Below are 19,319 nucleotides of genomic sequence, written 5' to 3'. Positions count from 1 at the left end.
ACCCAATCGTCGATTTAAAAACTCAACTTTTTACACTAATTTTCCATGTAAGCGTTTAGATATCTCCGTGGAACATTCCTCTCTGAATAGTCAATAGCTAATAGATGTTCAAAATTTTATATATTGAATAAAAGATGTTCAATATTTATTAATTATTTTATATATATATATATATATATATATATATATATATATATATATATATATATATATATATATATATATATATATATATATATATATATATATATATATATATATAGATCAGTTTAGACACATTTTTGGTAGATTGTCAATATTATTATTTTTTAATATTTATTAGATGGCACAACTAAACCCCTCTCTAGAGAAGATTATGACGTGTGTGTGGCAACCCTGAAATCGTTAGCAGCAACGAGGGATGCTGATTGTGTGGTGCTACGTGAAGAAATAACTAAAAAAGGCTGTAGTGGTCATTTTCTCGTCAGGTGTAAAGCAGACGAACTAGACTTTGTGGAGATACGGTAAGTTGTATTCTCATGCCACAGCCAAGGTATATATATTCAGTCTTGCTCATTGGTTTCAAAAATGTGGTACATCACACCGCCACAAACGGACGTTGTCAGTAGAGTGAACTATTGATTAATTTCCTAATAACGTCACTCACTACTGGGCATTCAATAAGATCAAAATGATTTTTTTTTCTAGACTGCTGTATGATTGTGCTGTTGTGATTAATGAATAATGGCAGCAGAAAAATGAATGGATGTAGCATAGGCAATAGTTTTTAGTTATTTTTATTATTTTTCTTCATTTAAAGTTTAGTTATAAGTTTGCTAATTCAGTCGTGTGTAGAAAACACCAAAATACAGGTCTCCTACATTCCCAACGCATGTGTGACCTGCTATCGCTAAAACTCGTCGTTGTGCATGCCCGAAGGAGGAGCCAAGGAGAAATGCGGGACAGACGATGTGCTTCAAAACTCTTCAGTAGAGAAGATAGGACGCGCATAACTATTGTATTATTATACAATAACTGCATTGTTATTATACCTTTGCTGTGGTTCACACAGTAAGCTATTGGCTTTAAATGACGGGTGTTTTACTTGTAAATGAATTTGTTTGCTTGTAGTTTTCAGCTTTAATCTCTTTTTATGGCACTTGGTATTAACCAAGTGACATATAGCAATCGCAAATTCTGTCTGTCGGTCTGTCTGTCCTGGTTTTGCTACTTTAGGCACTTTCAGGTAAGCTAGGACGATGAAATTTGACAGGCGTATCAGGGACCGGACCAGATTTGACCGTCTGGGGCGGAGTGGGGGGTCGGTTAATTCGGAAAAAATAGAAAAAATGAAGCATTTTAACTTACGAACGGGTGATGGGATCTTAATGAAATTTTATGTTTTGAAGGATATCGTGTCTCAGAGCTCTTATTCTAAATCCCGACCAGATTCGCTGAAATTGGGGGTAGTTGGGGGGGGGACCTAAAATCTTGGAAAACACTTAGAATGGAGGGATCGGGATGAAACTTGATGGAAAAATAAGCAGAAGTCCTAGATATGTGATTGACATAACCGGAACGGATCTGCTCTGCTTGGAGGAGTTGGGGGGGAGGGGTTAATTCTGAAAATTAGAAAAAATGAGTTATTTTTTACTTACGAAGGAGTGATCGGATCTTCATGAAATTTGAAGTTTGGAAGAATATCGTGTCTCAGAGCTCATATTTTAAATCCTGACTGGATCCGGTGACATTGGGGGGAATTGAGGGGGGAACCTAAAATCTCGGAAAACGCTTAGAGTTGAGGGAGTGGGATGAAACTTGGTGGGAAAAATAAGCACAAGTCCTAGATACGTGATTGTCATAACCGGACCGGATTCGCTCTCTTTGAAGGAGTGGGGGAGGGGGGTTAATTCAGAAAAATTACTAAAAATGAGGTATTTTTAACTTACGAAGGAGTGATCGGATCTTAATGAAATTTGATTTTTGGAAGGATATCGTGTCTCAGAGCTCTTCTTTTAAATTCCGACCGGATCCAGTGACATTGGGGGGAGTTGGGGGGACCTAAAATCTTGGAAAACGCTTAGAGTGGAGGGATCGGGATGAAATTTGGTGGTAAAAATAAAAATAAGTCCTAGATACGTGATTGAAATAACCGGAATGGATCCGCTCTCTTTGGGGGAGTTGGGGAAGGAGGGTTAATTCTGACAAATTAAAAAAAAATGAGGTATTTTTAACTTAGGAAGGAGTGACCGGATTTTAATGAAATTTGATGTTTAGAAGGATATCGTGTCTCAAAGCTCTTATTTGAAATCCCGACCGGATCCGGTGGAGGGGAGGTTAGGGGACGGAACCTAAAATCTTGGAAAACGCTTAGAATGGAGGGATCAGGATGAAACTTGATGGGAAAAATAAGCACGAGTCCTAGATACGGGACTGACATAACCGATTTACTCTCTTTGGGGAAGTTGGAGGGAGAGTTAATTCTAAAAATTAGAAAAAATGAGGTATTTTTGACTTACGAAAGAGAAATCGTATTTTAATGAAATTTAATATTTAGAAGGACCTCGAAACTCGGATCTCTTATTTTAAATCCCGACCGGATCCAGTGTCATTAGAGGGGGGCAGAAATCTTGGAAAACGCTTAAAACAGAGAGATCAGGATGAAACTTGGTGGAAAGAATAAGCACAAGTCCAAGATAGGTGACTGACATAACCGGACCGGATCTGCTCTCTTTGGTGGAGTTGGGGGAGGGGAGTAAATCGGAAAAATTAGAAAAAATGAGGTATTGTAACTTACGAACGGGTGTCAGATCTTAATGAAATTTTATATCTAGAAGGATCTTGTGCTTTAGAACTTTCATTTTAAATCTCGACCAGATCCGGTGACATTGAAGGGAGTTGGAGGGGGAAACCAGAATTCTTGGAAAATGTGAAAATATCTTACGAATGAGTGATCGGATCTTAATGAAACTTGATATATAGAAGAATCTTATGTCTTAGATGCTCCATTTTCAATTCGAATCGGATCCGGGGACATAGAGGGTTGGAGGGGGGAAACAGAAATCTTGTAAACCGGAAATCTTGGAAAACTCTTAGAGTGGAGAGATTTGGATGAAACTCGATGGGAAGAATAAGCACAAGTTATAGATACGAGATTGACGTAATTGGTACGGATCCGTTCTCTTTCAGGGAGCTGGGGGTTGTTAATTTGAAAAAATCAGAAAAATTGAGGTATTTTTAACTAAAGAACGGGTGACCGGATCTTAATGAAATTTGATATTTAGAAGGAACTCATGTCTCAGAGCACTTATTTCAAATCCTGACCAGATCTTTTGACATTTGGGGGAGTTGGAGGGGGAAACCGGAAATCTTGGAAAACGCTTATAAACGTCGTAGTTACGTGATTGACGTAACCGGACTGGATCCGCTCTCTTTGGTGGAGTTAGGTGGTGGGGTTCAGTGCTTTGGCGAGTTTGGTGCTTCTGGAGATGCTAGGGCGATGAAAATTGGTAGGCGTGTCAGGGAGCTGCACAAATTGACTTGATAAAGTCGTTTTCCCTGATTCGACCATCTGGGGGGCTGAAGGGAGAGGAAAAATTAGAAAAATTGAAGTATTTTTAACTTACGAATGGGTGATCGGATCTTAATGAATTTTGATATTTAGAAGGACTTCGTGACTCAGAGGTCTTATTTTAAATCCCGACCGGCATTAAGCCTCTGATTTTTCTTTTAAACAATCTATTAATTCTTAGATTTTTGCCAGAGCTCATACCATATGAGCTCTTGGCTCTTTCGACCTCGTCACAAGTGCCATATGAGCTTTTAGCTCTTGTTTTCTTACATTCTTTATTTTCAGTTTGTATATTTTTGCTATATGTTTTTTTTATAAATGTAAATTCTATGAGAGGAAAAACCTGAGCAACACGTTTGGATGTTGTTACTTTATCCTTGACAATTATCTGCCCATTTTTGTTCAAAGCAGTTTCGTACATCATCTTCAGTTTTAAGATAGAGTGACAATTTGGAAAACGAGTTTTGAACTTCTGTGCTGCCACTGCCGCTGCCAAAACAGTCGCTGCCACTGTTTGCTCGGGTTGGCAGCATTATTATTTTTGCCGTTTTGAATCCTGAAAGTTGGACTCTATGTGCTCTGTTCCTCTGCAACGTAATATTCAGTTTTATCAGAATCAATACGTCACCACTTTTCCTGAGAATGAAATTATCCTACGAGGAACATTATCCTATGCTGCCTATTTCTTTTCTTTGTTATTAACGGCACGGAAAAATTGAAGCTGATAAAAGTTTATTAGCTGGACTATGGAGCGTTTGAAAAATAGTGTTCAAAACCTTCAATCGCATTTTTCTCAGGATGAGTTTTCGAACAGGAGGCCAATTTCATTCTTAGGTTGCGACTTGATTATACTATATGATGTGTATAATATAGATTTGATGTTCTCTAAGATTTAACTTTCAAGTTGTTTCAAATAATTACCGCCATAGAAAGCTGTATGTTTGTAATCTGCTAAATACGATATTTGTGTTTGGTCAGAAAAATTCTTTAGTAAAATATTTCCTTCAAAATGAGGAAGGAATTTGCATTGAAATTTGACGAAGTTAAATCTTGCAAGCCAAAAATATGATGAATATGAGTGAAACCGAAAATATTGAAAGAAAAAGTATCTTTGGAACCAAAAATAATCCCCCTTAATGTATGCCCTCTTAAAGTAGTGCTACTACCTTCTCCCCTCAGATAATGAGTATTCACTTAAAAACTATGTTTAACAGATTGTTTTTTTTTGTATTTAGCATTGTTAGAATAAAAAAAGGACATTCCAAAGGCATTTTGTACAATAATTTAATTAAAAAAATAAGTTTTTTTTTACTGCAACTGCAAGTAAGGAGCGACATTAAAACTTAAACCAAACAGAAGTTATTCCGTATATGAAAAAGATTGTCCCATCCTTAACGCCCCGCTCTTCACGCTAAAGTTTGACTCTTTCTCCCAACTCTACTTTTTAAAACAGTAAAAAAAATTAAAAGAGCGGGGCGTTGAGGAGGGAACAGTCCCTTCCATATACGGAGTAATTTCTGTTAGTTTTAAGTTTTAAGGTCGCTCCTTGCTTGCGGTTAAAAACATTTGTTTTTTCATTTAATTTCTGTTTAATGTATGTTTTAATTTTGGCTCACCGCACATGAATAATTGAAACAAAATTTGCACATTTTTTTTTTGGCTAAATGGCTTTCTCATAGTTTTGATCGGACGATTTTGATAAAAAAAGGGGTGGGAGAGGAGGTCTAGTTGTTCTCCAATTCTTAGTTACTTAAAAAGGCAACTAGGAATTTTCATTTTTTTTATTCGTAATAAATATACGTTACCTACGAATTAACTTATGTAACAGTTGTCTACATTTGTATATTGTTGTTACATATATGTGGGGGTTCACCCCCTCGTTAATACCTCACTCTTTATACTAAAGCTTGAATTTTGTCCCAATTCTTTAAGAATGGCCCCTGAATCACAAAGGGCCGTAGAATAAATATTTTAAATCATTAAAAATACTTTAGTGTAAAGAGTGAGGTATTGTGGAGGAGACGAACTCCCTTATATACGTAATAATTTCTGTTTCTTTTAGGTTTTAATGCTACTCCTTAATTCCAGCTGTAAAAAAACTTTTATATATTTATTCTCTCATAGTTTTTTTTTAAATAATGCTAGAAAATCCTGCGCCCCCTTCACGAAAATTCTCTTCCCTCATGATAAATTCCTCCATGGGAAGATCCTCCCACGTACCTCCCCTCAACGCGAAAAAGTCCCCCTGCAGACGTCTGTACACTTCCCAATAACCATTACTATATGTAAACAATGGTCAAGGTTGTGGGGGTTTAAGCCGTCCCGAAAGACATAATTATTAGGTTTTTCGACTATGCTGAACAAAATGGCTATCTCAAGATTTTGATCAAGTGACTTTGGGAAAAAATGAGCGTGGGAGGGGGGCTAGGTGCCCTCCAATTTTTTTGGTCACTTAAAAAGGACACTAAAACTTTTAATCTCCGTTAGAATGAGCCCTATCGCGACATTTTAGGACCACTGGGTCAATACGATCACCCCTGGGGAAAAAACACACATAGACAAAAAAAGCAAAAAACAAATAAACACTCAACTGTGATCTGTCTTCCGGCAAAAAATACAAAATTTTACATTTTTGTGGATAGGAGCTTGAAACTTCTACAGTAGGATTTTCTGATACGCTGAATTTGATGGTGTGATTTTCTTTAAGATTCTATGATTTTCAGGCGATGTTTCCCCCTATTTTCTAAAATAAGACAAATTTTCTCAGGCTCGTAACTTTTGATGGATAACATTAAACTAGATGAAATTTATATATTTATAATCAGCATAAAAACACAATTCTTTTGATGTAACTATTGATATCAAAATTCCATTTTTTAGAGTTTTGGTTACTATTGAGTCGGGTCGCTCCTTACTACAGTTCGTTACCTTGAACTGTTTGACAAATCCTGACAGTCAGCGAAGCATGAATTTTGTATTCATTTTACATTTGTATAAAATATAATTAATTATTATTATAACTTGTTTTATGAATTTAATTTTACACAATATGAAAATATTCGCTGTTGCTTAGGAATCCCTATAATAATTTAGTGTGTACTTTTGATATCACTCCTCTAAAACCATAGTGTTCGTGGTATCACTCTCTCCTGGTATCAGCTATCCTGTTCCCCTAAGAAAACCTCTTCTTCATCTTTTTTGCTTTTGCCTATATTTTCTTTCAGTTACCTGCCTCAGAGCTAATTGTCAACAAAATCGAATCAAAATTGAACCAGAGAGGTGCTAAACACAAAGCACATCTGATAAGCACCGAGAAATCGAACCTCATAATACTTCATTTTGTACTTCAGATTAGAATTGTGTCATTATAAATCATAAAGTGAGAGCAGTGTTGCCACCTCTAGGGATTTAATACTATTTATAGTGATATTTCATATTGCCTAAACCAAAAAATCTAGTGATTTTTTTTTTCATCTGATGGTGACTCTGTGCAAGGGGAACCTGCTTCAGAGCGCAACTTACAATGTCGCTTAAATTTCTGAATTTAGTGCCAATGCCTTGTGTTTTAATATATTTATTAAACTTGCATTTTTTTTTGTTAATTTTCGGAGTTTTGGAAAAAAAGAAGGATGATTGTGAATGGTATAAAAGTGGTTGGGTAGTAAATAGCTCGAATTTTAAATCTTATATCAATTAATGTTAGTCATGTAAAGTTTTGGTAAAAGTTGTGTAAAAAGAACATTTAAATATTTAAGCATATAATTCTTAATCATATTTTTACACTGGAAGAGTCAAGCATTGTAATCGAAGAGGCAAGTCATTGTTGCCTTAGCCTGTACCCTAAATCATGTAAAATAGTGATGTAGATCCGCAGAAACACGTTTCTTCACAACAAAGTAAGTCTAGTCGAGTAGCTTCTATTGCTTTGTGTTTAAACCCTTTAAATACCCTTTTCCCTAATTTCTCTCTGATTTAACCCGCTTAAAACGAATGGCAAGGATCAATGTTTGGTGTGAAAATCGCTTGTATATTTTTTTCTATAAATTTACGTTTTTCAGCGTGGCTGTCGTTGGTAATGTCGATGCTGGCAAATCCACATTACTTGGTGTCTTGACGCATGGAGAATTGGATAATGGGCGTGGCACAGCACGATTGAAGCTATTTCGACACAAGCATGAAATCGAAACTGGAAGGACTTCCTCCGTTGGGAACGACATTTTAGGATTTGACAGTAAAGGTAAGGCTTTCCTCCTTTAAATACCGTCTTAATATGTGCAATGGCTTGTCTGAATTGGGGAATAACAGTGGTAAGGGTTCTTCATTTTTGGTTAATAGCTTGAATAAGATGAATTATAACGCTAAAGTAGAACACATTTTTAATTTTTTATTATTGTATGAATTATGCATGAATTAAGACACGGCTTGGTCTGCTTCATTGAATTTGTCTTTATACTTCCTAAGGTGTGACACCCCATTTCCCAAATTAAGACAGGGTTAAAGAAGAGAGGAAATTTAGTTTACTTACTTCTTTCATCATTATCAAGGCCTCATTCTCATTATGATTAATGTACATATTGTCTTTTGCTTTTATAATTCAGTAAGGATTGAAGGCTGATTTTTCTTCAAGTTTTACAAATGAAGGGGGGGGGGGTAAACACCTTCCTCTTATCTTCAACCCTACCAACTTTTCAACCCAAAACTAATGTTGTTTAATTCAGTAAAAATGCGTAAAGAGGAGTACACCCAGAGCAAATTGCAACGGAAATGATGTTTTGGATAAATATGTTCACGTAAGTGAGCAGAACGGTACATCAAATCATCCTCGAAGCTACTTTGATTTTAGGCTCCATATGCATCATCAAAGGGTGGAAGAGGGGGAGAGGTAAATCTGAATTTTTATCTTGTTTTCTTCATATGCATCACCAAAGGGTGGAAGAGAGTGAAGATAGAATAAATTTGAATTTGTCACTTTGTATTCTTTTTATGTATCACCAAAGGGTGGAAGAGGGAGAGGAAAGAGGTAAATTTGAATTTAGCATCTTGTTTTCTTCATACGTATCACCAAAGGGTGGAAGTTGTGGAAGGGGGAGGTAAATTTGAATTTGTCATCTTGTTTTCTTCAAATGCATCACCAATGGGTGAAAGTTGGGGAATGGAGAGGGAAATTTGAGTTTGTCATCTTGTTTTCTTCATATGTGTCACCAAAGGGTGAAAGTTGGGGAAGGGAGAGGTAAATCTGAATTTTTCATCTTGTTTTCTTCATATTTATAACCAAAGGGTGGAAGTTGGGGAAGGAAGAGGTAAATTTGAGTTTTTCATCTTGTTTTCTTCATATGTATAATCAAAGGGTGGAAGTTGGGGAGGGGAGAGGTAAAAATGAGTTTGTCATCTTGTTTTCTTCATATGCATCACCGAAGGGTGGAAATTGGGGAAGGGAGAGTTAAATTTGTTTTTGTCATCTTGTTTTTCCCATATTTATCACCAAAGGGTGGAAGTTGGGGAAGAGAGAGGTAAATTTGAATTTATCATCTTGTTTTCTTTATATGTATCACCAAAGGGTGGAATTTGGGGAGGGGAGAGGTAAATTTGTGTTTGTCATCTTGTTTTCTTCATATGTACCACCAAAGAGTGGAAGAGAGGGAGGAGATATGTAAATTTAGTTTTGTCGCCTTGTTTTCTTCATGTATCACCAAAGGGTGAAAGAGGGGGAGGGGAGGTAAATTTGAATTTGTCATCTTGTTTTTTTGGAATTTGACTACTGGCTCTTCTTGGAAAGGGGGAAAAGATTCCCCCTTTCCAAATAAGAAACTCTGTGTTCAAACAATGGGCAACCTGCATAACTTTCATCTCTATCGGGTATTCTTGGGTATTTTGGTCGGGTATTCTTGGGGGGGGGCAGCTAAAGCGGTTTGGGAAGGGGGCTGGTTGTCCTCCGATCACTTTTGACACTAAAAATGGGCTCTAGAACCTTTCAAGATCCAGTCGAATAAATTCCCTCTGAAGCTTCTACTGCCAACCCTTCCATCTGAAGTGGGAAAACAATTTATCACATCGAATATGTAAAAAGAATGCACGAGTACTTCGGCTTCGCATCTGAGAAATATATTTTTTTTTGCTTCGCATCTATCAACGAAAAAAACTAGACACAACAGTTAAAATATTCAAGAAAATGGAATAAAGGAAAGAGGAATCTGATCAATAAGAAGAATGTAAAAGTTCTAAACAATTCCTTACTGTTTCCCATGTCTTTATGTTATTGTGTGTCTTACCTTTTTCTCTTCTCTTTTTTTTATAAAGGTTTTCAGATAAGCCGATATCTTCAAAGAAAAAAAATCGTATTTTCTCATTGTTTTAATTAGAATTTTACCGGTACTTGTATGATATACCCATTACCAAATATTCTTCATCTATGTAGAACATGTTTCTCTGACGCTCAATTTTAATGAAATATACCTAAGTATGATCAAAATATAATACTTTATAAAAAAAATTGGGCTATATATTTGCGCATTAGGGGGAAGGGGGTAAAGTATATTGGCTCTGCATGCCTAATATGTTGGGTACAATTATTCTGCATATTATGTAGTAAGAATCGTTTTCTTACTTCATACCGTTTAAATATTTTACCCCTCCCCCCAAATGTGCAAATTGGTAGCCCAAATTATATATAGTTCCATCTGTTCTGTCGCTTCTTTTTGTCTTATCTTACGCTAATCTGAAAGAAACTAACGAAAAAAACCGGTTCTACAATGCGTCAATGAATGAACAACTTGAGCGGTAGTAGGTTTATCGTGTATGTACAGTTATACCCTTTCTTTTCGTTTGGTTTATAAGTGTGATCAAAGACGATATTTAAGCAAATACTATTGGCTCTCTGAATTTTCTTGAGGCCAGCTTCTCGGAAGATATGAAATTATTTTGTCTCTGAAACAGGTAATATTGTCAACAAACCGGTTCAGGGCTCCCTAGATTGGACAAAGATTTGTGAAAATGCCACGAAAGTTGTCACATTCATTGATTTGGCTGGACATGAGAAGTATCTAAAAACCACGGTCTTTGGCATGACAGGTCACGCCCCAGATTTCACCATGCTGATGGTAAGTTCCTTAGACAATTTCTTTGGTCAATTTTATAGTTTATTGTTTTTATAGATTACAGATTATTGTTCAGGTTATTACGTTGTTTTATAAGAGTGGGAACTGGTGCCACTGTCGACGAAAAGCTATTAGCACAGTGGAGCTTTGGCTACAAAGCTTGAAAAAATTGCCAAGTGTAGCCAAATGTTAGATGGCGTTAATAGTTTTTTTTAGTCGACTATAGTGCCAGCATAAAACTACCCTTTGCCGACATTACTCTTATGTTTAACAATAATGATAATTTTCTATAAGCTATACAAGGCCATACAACACAGAATTACATAGCACAGATTACAAGATGAATAACATTAATTTGTACTAGATAAATGGAATTGCATGAAGCATAATGAACTTTAATATCTGTTATATTCTCTGCCTCCCACGTTTCAAAGCAGATTAATAACTAGCCTACAACAATTCATTTTTTGCCCTGTACATTTCACAGTTTGGTTGAATTCTTCGTTTTTAGCTTCAGCAGACAGATTTTCTTAAAAAAAAAAATAAATAAATAAATAATAGTGTTCATTATTCAGTTGTGTTTAAAAACATTCAGTTTTACTATTGAGTGTGTCTCTTAAGCAATATTGTTGAACATTATTCGAGGAAGGTATTTAAGCTGATTTGCAGCTAGGGATTTTATGTGATTTTTTAGTGATTTAATTTTTTTCGTTCATGTCTTGGCAGAAAATTTTAATTCCAAAAAGTCTCTGATGACCTCCTATAGAAAGGGTGGTACATGATTTCTGAAAATCCATTGCTGCAGGTGAGCTTAATCACCTTCTTTTAAGTAAATTTTTGGGCCTCGGAACAAAACAGCTGTATTCTATCGCTATTTGTATCGTTGGTCAAATTGATCTAGAATTTTTCTGTCTAGACTATCCCTCATTTTGAGTTGCATCGCGCTGACTATAGTGCTAGACAGACTAAGGTTCAAGCTAAAAACCGCCATGTATGTTAACGACGGGTGTATTTTATGCCCGCCTTATAACTAGGAATTTGTATAGATTGACGCTCATTGTGAGCATCTTTCTCGCTGATTTATTTCAGTTTCAAAGTTTGAGTCAATAAAATTAAATAATATATATATACTTGATGGCTTGCTAAATGCATTTTTTTTAACATTTATCTTTTACAAATGTGCAGTGTTTGCACTAGTCGTCGCAAAGTCCTATGATACGCTAAGCCAAAGTCTTATTTTTCTTCCTGGGTTGATAACAAATTCATGCATAAAATAAGCTATCAAAATTAAGCAAGAAAAACTGAAAATAACATAATCAGCCTTAAGTAAAGACTATATAAGAGAGGAGAGCACAATTAGAGAAAGGAAAATTTTGAAACAGCAAAACGAATTGGTACGTGATTTTAATGAGTTCTTGCAGAGTTCTTGACATTCCGGTAACTCTAGGCAGAGCCCTCTCTCCATCCTCGTTAATTACGTGCGTATTTGGTGTGTATTTCCTCGTATACAATGACATTTATCATGGAAAAGAGTCAATATATATTTTTTGCATGTGTACGCTCTTAAAATGCCAAAAAAAAGTCTTTTCACCCCTTAATTTTCTTAACAGCTCTTAATTTAATTAACGTATATGAAGCCAAACCTATGTTACTTTAAAAAGTTCACTAAGGAATGTAGTACCAGAGTCCCATAGATTCGTCAAATACTTTGGTCCATATGCTGCTATAACTATCTGTAGTTACAAATATAAATATTTGTAATTGAATCTCGCAATCCAATTATGTAGTTGATGTCACTGTTCTACGGAATCGAAATATATATATATATATATATATATATATATATATATATATATATATATATATATATATATATATATATATATATATATATATATAGGAATCATGGATAATTAAACATCTTATTATGTGTAATTTTGTGACAAATCGTCAGGTCATAAACGAGACGAAATCACATCAAATAAAAAAAAATCAGTTAGAAATTGGAGAAAAATCCCTTTTTTTTGATTATTTGGATGCGTTTTATTGACAACAAAATCCGTTTGAGACAACAAAATATGCTATTTATTGGGGGAATTTTAGTGCATGTCAAAAAAAAGTTTATGTCTTTGTGTGAATAAGTTTAGTTTTTGAAAAATAATTCAATAACAAAGTTTAATTGAAAAATTAATTTTTGAATAAACTACTTTTGTTTTAAGAGATAAGTCAAGGGAAATAAAACGCTTTTATTGACTGATGATTTACTTTAAATCATCATGATTTACTTTTGATGATTTACTTTCCGGCTTATATACTCGGTTTTGATATTATACAAATTTCGTATGGAAGAGTGATGCTTGATAGCAGATTATGGGTCTATCCAGAGTCTCAGTTCTACTAAGATATTCAAGGTCTTAGCCTTTGGACTTGTTTCCGATTTTCTTGAGCGAGTAACTTGCAACACTGTCACCAAACATGTGTTTAGATCGCAAAATATATCCACAGATATTTACAAAAGGCTGTATTCGATTAAATAATAATTCAAGTTTAACAAAGTGAACAATCAATTTATCAATTATTTATAGACTTATATTTTCATATTTGTTATGAATATATACGGGTATTATTTATATTATTTATATGTATATATATATATATATATATGTATATATATATATATATATATATATATATATATATATATATATATATATATATATATATATATATATATATATATATATATATATATATATATATATATATATTATATAAAAAATTTGTAAATTCTGACGAAGTCGGCTTTATTGAGAAGGTGGCTTTAGTACTCCTTTCGATAGTACTATTGAACAGCGGGGTTTGGCACGCTGACGTTTACTTTTCTTAAGATGGATTATTTAGGGGAACGGCTGTGATAACCATGAGCTTGTACATTGACTTAAGGTATATCATCTTCTGAGGCTTTGAACAAAATGTGGCCAAGCATGCCAGAATCAAGGGTTCTGCTAGCAGTAATTGCTCTTCATAAGAAAGGGATGGAATTGGCTGGTATTTTGACTGGTATAGTTTTTATTATACCAATTTAATGCTAAAAAAATCGCTATATGGCACACAATTTTCTCGTTAATAGTTTTGACTAACCGCAGTTTATTATATGATTGCATATCGTCATTGTGCTATAATGTTTATAAACTTTCCCATTTTTTTTCTATTTAGCTTGAAGTTTATTTTTTCAATCCTTCTCTTGGAGCTCTCTTAACATTCTAGAGATATATAAATATTCTCGATTCCATACACAGCGCACAAGATTTTTCAGTCTACTTATTTATGCTATATTATATTAAATTTTTTTCCTTATATATGAGATGTTTATTGTGTATTACTTATTATGGGATGTCGTATATATATATATATATATATATATATATATATATATATATATATATATATATATATATATATATATATATATATATATATATATATATATATATATATATATATATATATATATATATATATATATCATGAAAAGAGAAATCACCAATGCAACAGCACAAACACAAAAAAAAGAAAAAAAAAGGAGTGACAGAAGGAGAAAAGGAAGACTGTTTTCCTAAATTAGTGATTAATATAGACCAGCACTTGAATGAGGCCTTAACCCTACTCATCCATACAATCACATAGGTCAAACAGCATAGCCACACACAATCAACCATAAAGATATATATATATATATATATATATATATATATATATATATATATATATATATATATATATATATATATATATATATATATATATATATATATATATATATATTGGTCTTTTTCTCGTAGGTTGGAGCAAACATGGGGATCGTTGGTATGACGAAGGAGCACCTTGGGTTGACATTGTCTCTACACATCCCTATTTTTGTTGTCGTGACCAAAATAGATATGGCACCTCCAAACATTTTAAAAGAGACGTTAAGGCTCTTAATGAAAATGTTAAAATCCCCAGGCTGTCGAAAAACACCTATCTTGATTAAGAATCATGACGATGTCGTTTTCAGTGCTACAAATTTCACAACTGAAACGTAAGTATGTTGTAGATGTATTGTGTAGATCGGTGGTTCCCAACTGATTTCGGGCCAACTCTCTTCTAGGCATTTTTAAAATCCTGATGCTCTCTCTTTTGATATTTAAATTTTATTACTTAAAATTTTACGTATATTCACATAAAGGAAGCTTTAAAGGTCATTTACTTAGTATTTTTTTAGGGGGGGGGGGTCTCTTCTTTGCATGTTTTATACTAATAAAAAATATTGCTTGAATGCAGCACCTTTTATATAATGCTTAACGTCATTGCAGCACTATCGTGTATTCCTTCGCTCTTTTTTGATTCCTTAGTATCTAGAAATACGTACAATATTATATCAAGTACCATATTTACCTAGATGGTGAATATCGATATAATCTATTGACTGAGCCAATCATAATTGTTCGCAAAACTTGTTGATTGGCTAATTCCAAAACCTTGTCTAGATAGAGAAAAACTGCAAATGAAAAATAAATAATAAGTGGAATAAAATACAATATAGCCTATCTTCCGTATAGAATGATTTCGGTTCGTTTTTAGTTATTGTGTTGTTATTTTCTTTTACTACTTTAAAATATTTTTTCCACAAAATATTTGGAGCATATTGATTTCCTCAAGTCAATCCCTAAAGTACTACGCTTTCAATTAAAGATTAACTCCGTTAATTTAAATAGATATAAATTGATTGAAAAAACTCGAATTTGAGACTCATTTCGGATTCAGTTGAAATTCAGTATAACTTGAAAAAGAAAATGTTAAATATTATTGAGCTGTATTATATATTTTGTTATACATATATCTGTATATATATATATATATATATATATATATATATATATATATATATATATATATATATATATATATATATATATATATATATATATATATATATATATATATATGTATATATATATATATATATATATATATATATATATATATATATATATATATATATATATATATATATATATATATATATATATATATATATATATATATATATATATATAGCGTATAAATTATATATCGAGCTTTGGTGATGGAGCATACGTCCTTTACGTAGTCGTTTTTTGTTTTATTTGACCATGTTGGGGTCATCCCCTCTCCGCTGTTTACCTGGCATTACTTGTTTTCTCTTTTTGTCTGGCCTTTTATTTTCTATTTTTTTATCTGTTTTTATTTATTTCCTGTTTGTTGTCTTGATGGTAGGTTTATGTGATCAATCCGTATATTTGTTTTCTCTAACAGCTATGAGCTATGCTCTCCACCGGGGAGTATTATCGTTTTGCTGTTGTGTTTTAATGAGGTGAGGCAATTAATCTCTCTATCTATCTAACGTGTTAGTAAGTGATTCTAACTTTTTTTTTTACTATAGACCATTTCTAATTTTCATTTTTCAAATTTCTAATTATTTTCAGACTTTGCCCCATTTTTCAAGTGAGTAACGTCTCAGGAGAGAATCTCGATCTCTTAAGAAGTTTCCTAAATTTTTTATCTGCAAGAATGCCAGCTCATGTGAATGATCCAGCCGAGTTTCAAATTGATGATACTTATTCAGTTCCTGTGAGTTGTATTTTTGTTATGTATTCATTATTGTAGCTCAAACCTGGTTCTTGTTACGCCCTTATTGCCCCTGAAACTGCCTCTTATTATTTAATATGCAAATTAACAGTTCTAAAGATTTGCTGTAAATAAAGACATTTGATACAAGAATATCGAGATTTTTTAATAAAATCGATTTTTCGATCGTCATGTCGAATATCACTAAACACTAAGTCATAAGGTTGTAAAATCTCTTAGGCTGATGTAGACACAACTAACCAGTATTCAGTAAATATAGTTGCCACATATAGTGATTTGTCACTGTTTTAGGGAATTTTTTTCTCTTATTTGTTTCTGGTGTTTTATAGTAATCACTTTCTGAATACAGATTTTGAATTATTGAGCCAAGCATGTGCTTTTGAGTACATTGATAAGCCGTCCTATCTATATTGAAAACTAAAATGACTCCTTATGTCCCTATGACATGCTTTTCAAAATGAATCGAAAAGTTCAAAGTTCCTTGTTGGACCAGTCAAAGTGAACATATCTCTAAAAGACCGATAAGGCTAGCTGCCAAAAAGTGAACATTTCAATAAGCAATTTTTTGATTTTTTAGTTAAATATGCATTTTCCCTGTTCATAAAATCAACAAAATACAGTCTTGAACTTGGATGTAGAAACAATAGCAATTTAGCTCCCAAAAAAACTTTAATAACTACGATTAATAACTCGCTGCAGAACCAAGCCACCTGATACCAACAGAGCCACGCACGTTCCTCCTCCATCCCAATGTATTCAAAGCTTCACTCTTAACCCCCTCTCGTGTAGTTTTCCTTTAAATCTTTTCGGGAAAGATTTAAGGCCAACGCAGTTGTGAGGCCGACTGAGGTTAACACAGCTGCGCTCGCTCCTCCTCCACCACTGCGATCAATGCAAAGCTTCCCTTTTTACCTCCTCTCAAGAAGTGACAATTTTTTTTTTGTCTTCCCGCTCCATTGCAGAAGGTCCTGCTTAGAAATGCCAGCATTTTGGTATCATATTTCATTAATGATTTTGTATCAAGGCTCAGAGCTATAATGTTTTCCTCCATTTTTCTGTTTTCAACTTACTAAATATGACTTAAATAGCGAAATACAATCAGTAAATAAAGCTAATAAAAGAAGTACAACTCTTGAACTTCATTGAAAGGTGAGAGTCAGCACGCCATGCAAAATACAACCAAAACAAAAGCAAACAGTAGAATTCATGGCTGAAATAATATAGTACAAAAATTTAATTATAATGTTTTATAATTTACTAATATATCTTATTTTTGTCAGTGCTTATAGACTTATATTGAGATTTTTCACGAGGTTTTGTTGTTCTTGTTTAAATATGTATTCATAGGTTGTTTTTTTCATCAAAGTTTTCTCGATAGAACAGGAAATTTCACCTTTAATACCAGCCGGAATTCATTTACTGACGTTGCTCAGTTGTTCGCTTAACAGAACTTTTTGGCTGAGTTGCGACCGATCCATCAGTGTTTTGATTGCCAGGAGTAACGATTTGGGAGGCTGTTGCGTTGTAAATGATGCTAACACCTAGGCTTTTTAACTCAATATAGACTAAAATAAATATCATAAATATACTAAGTTTTTTAGAAAGATTTTTTCAGGGGTTGTTTAAATCCTTAATTCTTTTTCTTTAATTTTCATTATCGTATTTTTTTTATTATTATTTTACCTTTTAATTTACATTTGTTCTTGATCTCCGTATTTTTTTCCTTATTACCTTAGTATATTCCATCCACCTTTATTTTAAGTTCATAAAAATCTATTTCCTCTTCTCTCAGTGGCACAATAATATTTTCATTTAAATTTATGCTAACTTCAATGTCGTCCTAAATTCAAATCTTGCTAAATTCAATTTATGCTAACTTCAACCTATACTAAATTCAAATCTTCAACTAATATCTTTGGGTAACCAAACAGAATTGATTATAACAAGGTATATTACTACAAGTTATCGATCATATCCTTCTCTTCTATCCTTCTATCTATACAAATGTAGAAACCAAAAAGGGGTCATATCAGTTGTCCGTAAGGGCACGGGCTGGAGTCCAAGTGTCACTTATTATTGGGTTTGGGACGGAGGTAAGTGGCGTGGCTATGTAGACGCAGCCAGAGTCGACCCAACTTTAAAGTGCTTGGAGAAATGTGGGGAAAGTGCTTGAAAGAATAGGATGGCCGTCTCCCCCCCCCCCCCCCAATTGCACTTCCGGGCTGAAAGGCCATGAAACGAAGGTCAGCACCACCGGGTTGGAATTTTGTGCTGTATCCTTTACCCTTTTCTCTCTCTTTAACATACCAATTTCTTGGTGGAAATCGTGCTTTCAGTGGAAGAATGTGATAACAGTAGAAAATGGTTTGACGAGGTGTTGAGGACTGTCCTCTGCTTGCTCATCCACTTACCTTCCTCTTTACATCTGTGTATCCATATCTAACTTTTGCCAAGACGAACTCGTAGGTTTGCAGCTTGTTCTGATAAGCTGAAATAGTTTAGCCTTGGAGTATATCATTACAGTGCCTTTAACATCTTTATATACACTAGTACCAAAGAGTACCTCGGAGTACCTTCAGTCCTTTATTGCAGAGAAGGAGTTGCCATATTTCTATTACAACCTTCTACATGAAATTGGGTCTTCTCTTTCGATGCTGCTTTGTAATGAGACTACAAATATCAAACCTGCGGGGACTGAATCATTGTTGAGGTTCCTAATTGGTTCAGAAACAGAGGTGTCGTTTGACGAGAATTTAAAGGGGATGTATTCTTCAATGTTCAGGGGGGTGGGCAAATTTGTCTCTCTTCTGATTTTTTTTCAATGAAAATACCCAAAAAAGCATATGTAAACGAAAATGTAACTACAAAAAACAGGTATTTTCCAAATTAAGGAATAGGGGAAAAAATCTAAAGAGGCATTGTCCCCTCCCCTACCACTTGACGGAACTGTACATGAAAGGATTATATTTTCAAACTGTCAAAGTTCCTAAAGTTTATATTTTTAC

At 33.9% G+C, this 19,319-nt stretch overlaps 1 protein-coding gene across 4 annotated transcripts in view; it reads left to right on the top strand.

The window, feature by feature from the left end:
• Nucleotides 1-19,319, top strand: part of LOC136026631 (GTP-binding protein 1-like) — a 75,895-nt gene that overhangs the window by 32,334 nt on the left and 24,242 nt on the right. For all 4 annotated transcript variants that reach the window (XM_065703354.1, XM_065703356.1, XM_065703353.1 and 1 more), the window contains exons 4-8: nucleotides 323-503; nucleotides 7,609-7,787; nucleotides 10,484-10,647; nucleotides 14,487-14,725; nucleotides 16,152-16,296. In XM_065703354.1, coding sequence (XP_065559426.1) covers nucleotides 323-503; nucleotides 7,609-7,787; nucleotides 10,484-10,647; nucleotides 14,487-14,725; nucleotides 16,152-16,296 — 908 coding nt within the window. The remainder of the gene's footprint in view (nucleotides 1-322; nucleotides 504-7,608; nucleotides 7,788-10,483; nucleotides 10,648-14,486; nucleotides 14,726-16,151; nucleotides 16,297-19,319) is intronic.

The sequence above is a fragment of the Artemia franciscana genome, chromosome 4, assembly GCF_032884065.1.
Source record: "Artemia franciscana chromosome 4, ASM3288406v1, whole genome shotgun sequence".
In the NCBI taxonomy this organism is placed as follows: domain Eukaryota; kingdom Metazoa; phylum Arthropoda; class Branchiopoda; order Anostraca; family Artemiidae; genus Artemia; species Artemia franciscana.
Note: the sequence above shows the minus strand (reverse complement) of the source record. Positions and strands in the feature narration are given on the sequence as shown.